The sequence below is a fragment of the Manihot esculenta genome, chromosome 8 (genome assembly GCF_001659605.2).
Source record: "Manihot esculenta cultivar AM560-2 chromosome 8, M.esculenta_v8, whole genome shotgun sequence".
Classification (NCBI taxonomy): Eukaryota; Viridiplantae; Streptophyta; class Magnoliopsida; order Malpighiales; family Euphorbiaceae; genus Manihot; species Manihot esculenta.
The window spans coordinates 28,944,548-28,948,499 of record NC_035168.2 but is presented as its reverse complement, the minus strand read 5'-3'; the positions used below and the strand labels follow the sequence as shown (position 1 = coordinate 28,948,499).

At 31.0% G+C, this 3,952-nt stretch overlaps 1 protein-coding gene across 1 annotated transcript; it reads right to left on the bottom strand.

Moving 5' to 3' along the window:
- LOC110620092 (fructose-1,6-bisphosphatase, chloroplastic) lies at positions 1-2,015 on the bottom strand. The gene is made up of 4 exons (XM_021763674.2): positions 1,479-2,015; positions 981-1,205; positions 399-905; positions 1-162 (listed from the first exon to the last, which is right to left on the bottom strand). The coding sequence occupies exons 1-4, from the start codon at positions 1,911-1,913 to the stop codon at positions 91-93; spliced, it is 1,239 nt and encodes a 412-aa protein (XP_021619366.1). The 5' UTR covers positions 1,914-2,015; the 3' UTR covers positions 1-90.
- Positions 2,016-3,952: the final 1,937 nt, after the last annotated feature.

The following is a 3,952-nucleotide window of genomic DNA, read 5'->3' as shown; positions in this document are numbered from 1 at the left end:
TTGTTAAACTATGAAATTTATTTCTTCGAAAACTATGGAAGGTCCAATTATATTCCAAACAAAATTATCGTCTTTGCTTTTACAGTTCAATTAAGCCAAATACTTCTCCAATTTCTCCACTTCCTCCTGGCTCCCAATGTAAAGTGGAACGCGCTGATGTATCTGTTAAAAAGAAAATCCCAGTTATTAACTTTAAAAATGAAGAATTAAAAGTTTACGAATTCAAAGATACATGTAATTTTGGGGTAATTTTTGCCCACCGTTGCTCAACTTTGAAGGTATTTCATCACTGTTCCTGAAAATTACTCAATGATCTCTCGAAAATTCAGAGATGGTAATGAAAATACCTCCTACAATTCAAGAACGATGGGTGAAAATTACCATGTAAGTGTTCTCACCTCAACTGGTTGGATATCAAGTATTCTCTGATGGCCGTCTGATCCTTTTCCACCAGCTTGTTCCACTATAAAGCTCATAGGTGCACACTCGTACAAGAGCCTTAGCTTTCCATTCTTGCTCTTCTTGTCTCTGGGATACCCATAAATGCCACCATATAGAAGTGTTCGATGAAAGTCCCCAACCAAACTACCAATGTATCTAGCAGAGTAGGGCTTGCCACTTGGGCCTGGGTCTTTAAGGTCATCAATGTACTTCTTCAACTTATCATCCCACAATTGGTAGTTTCCTTCATTAAATGCGTAGATTTTTCCAGCCTTGGGTATCTGGATTTTCTCTTGAGTTAAGACAAATTCCCCATACATTGGATCCAAGGTGAAGGCAAACACTCCTGTTCCAATTGTGATGACAAAAATCACTGAGCTTGAATACATGCAGTAGCCAGCCGCAAGAAGGTTGCTTCCTGGCTGGCACACATTCACAACACATCTCTGTTCTGCATTGTCAAGCTGCAATTTACCAAATTATCAGAGATCACAATGACAATGAAACACTATAACAATTGCCCATGAATTTTCTCTTACAGTGGTACCGTCACCAATGTCAGCTAGGCACTCATCATTTGGGCTGTATATACCAAAGATGGATCCAGTGGACACAGCAGCATCAATGTTTGATGACCCATCAAGTGGGTCAAAAACAACTATATAGTTTCCAGAGTAACTTTCTTCAACTGCAACTGGTACGTCCTCTTCTTCTGATGCTATGATCCCTGTCCGCCCACTTGACCTCAAGCAGTTAGAGAACACCTGCAAGTTCAAAATAAGCAATTTCAATAACTGTGCCTGATGATTGAAGCACCAATTAAGATTTTTGAGATTAAGTTGCTGAAAGAGCACAGGGTGATGGCTTAGCCTATTTACAGTTAGCAAAAAAATAATTTCAACTGCAATCATATTGAAGTTAATCATGCATGTATAAGCAACAGATGCTGCAAGTTCAGGTGATTTTTGAGATTATCTTCATATTAAAATTTAGGCACAAGTTGTTTATGAAAGTAGAGTAATTTTCTGCTTGCATACCTCATTAGAGACAACGTCAAGCTTCTTCTGGTCCTCCCCTTGAACATTAACAGCACCTTGAACGCCAGTTAAGTTAGAAATGCCAGCTCTCTGCACCAAAGAAGCAATCTGCTTGCATGCCATTGAAATGCTAGAAAGAACAATAGTGAGTTCAGCATCAATGGCACCCGCTTGTTCCTGCTTCAACAGCCAACCAGTGAGCGTTTGAATCTCAAACTTACTCTTCTTCTTTGTCTCTGCCTCTGAGGCTGTGCTCACAGCCATGCACTTGACAGCTGCACCAGCACCATGTTTCTTCTTACTGCTGTGAGTGCTGGGGAATGAGACGAGCGTTTTGGTGTCAAAGACACATAATTGGAAAGGAGAGAGGCGGGGAAGAGACTGTGAAGTTGAGTATAGTAGGTGAGATGATGGTGGTTTTGTCACAGAAACCATGGCTTGAGCTTCTTATGATTCACAGCTTCTTCAGCCTCCTCCTCCTTGTTTTTGATATTTAAGTTTGTTGAGCTTAATTTGTTTTGAGAGCAGTGCGTGCTTGGATTGTGCTGGGCATTGTGAGGTTGTGGGTAAGGATTTCAGTTGCCATAGGGACCCACTTATCATCGCCCCTGTAGTGCCTTTTTTGTGATCATGATTCGTTGAAGGGTCCAATTTTGACAAACATAATCCAAGTGGCAATTGCTTGAGTGAGCCAATCTATTAGATAACACTTTTGGCCCAATGGGTTTTTCGAGGGACTGCTGCACTGCACGCTGCAATCACATTTGAGCCAGCGCAATTTCTCTTTGTTGGATCAGATGGAGCTATAATCACCTCTTACTATTCCCTGAGGAGAATTTTTTTTTTTTTTTTTTTTTGAAACTAGGAGAATCAGTTTTTAGTTGGGTAAGTTGGGTAAGGTTATCATAAAAACACAAGCTTATATGTGGGTTTATTTAATTATTAAATTAATATTAATATCTAAATTTATGTATTTATAGTATATATATTTTAATTAAATTTTTTATAAAATTGGGTAAAATTATCATAAAAACGTGGGTTGATTTAATCATTAAATTAAATATTAATATCTAAATTTATATATTAAACTCACAGATTTAGTTTGATGATAAATTTATCTAAATAGATTTAAGAAATTTTAAATTTTATTCCTTCAATTTTCATTTTAAAAAAAAAATTTATTTATTTATAGTATATATATTTTAATTAAATTTTTTTATAAAGTTTGATAAACATATGTTTTCCCTGTCTATCAGATTACTCGCAAAAGTAATTAAGAATTTATTATTTAAATAAAAATTTAATATTATTTAATATAAATTAAAATATATTAGTGAATTCAGTAAAAAGATATCAAATTCAAAAGCAGTTATAAGATACTTTAAAAATCAGAAATCGCAGTTTTGATCAAGCCACCAGTAAAAGAAAAAAAAAAAAGCTAAATTGATCACCGAGTCTTTTTGTCCGACTAAAAATAGCTTAAATAACTCTTCAAGTCAATTTTCTATTTGGCATAAAATACTTAATTTAAATTATTTAATAATTTCAAAATAAATATAATATACAATATTAAGTTTTTTATAACTATTCATGGAATGAAAATCGTGAGAATCCAATCCACATCAAAAAATTACATAAAATTAATATATATAATAATTAGTTTTAACTTACTAAATAATTTGAATTTTAATTATTTTAAATTAAGTAAAAATTAAATAATTTAAATGAATTTTTAGACGAGTTAAATGGGGTTATAGGTTTTGATTACATTCAAATTCGATATTTAGTTATTGAGATAGTGAAAGGAAAGAAAATTTTGATGAATTAAAAATTTTGATTCATTTACTATTATATATTTTTAAATAAAAAAATTTATAAATGTATTTATTATCGTATTAAACCTGTGAGTGCATGTGTAAAATTATTTTAAAAGTAAAACTATTATTAAATTATTAGACTTTTAATAAATTTACTATTTCTCTATTTTAAAATTATTTAATTAAAATATTTTCTATTTTATAAAATTAAATTATTTAATCATTTTATAAAAAAATTATTAATTAATTTATTTTATATTTATTAAAAAAATTAAATAAAATAACTTTTAAAAATTAAATTAACTAAATAATATATATAATTAAAATTACTATAACTAAATTTTAAAATATTTAAAGTAACTAATGAAATGGATAAATTTTAATTTTATAAAATATAAAGATATTTTTATTGAGATAACAAAATAACAAATTTTCGAAGGGTCTAAGAAGCAGATAGTACTTTTTTTTTTTTTTCAATTATAGGGATATTTATAAAAAAGAGTTTTAAAAAATTATCCATAAAGAAGAGTAAAAGAAAATATTTGTGAGATAAGGGTTAAATTTATCACATAGCAATAGGTCGTCCATATGACAGGCGACAGATTAGGTCTGTTATGTCATAGCCGACCTATATCTTTTTTTTTTAAATTCTATTTG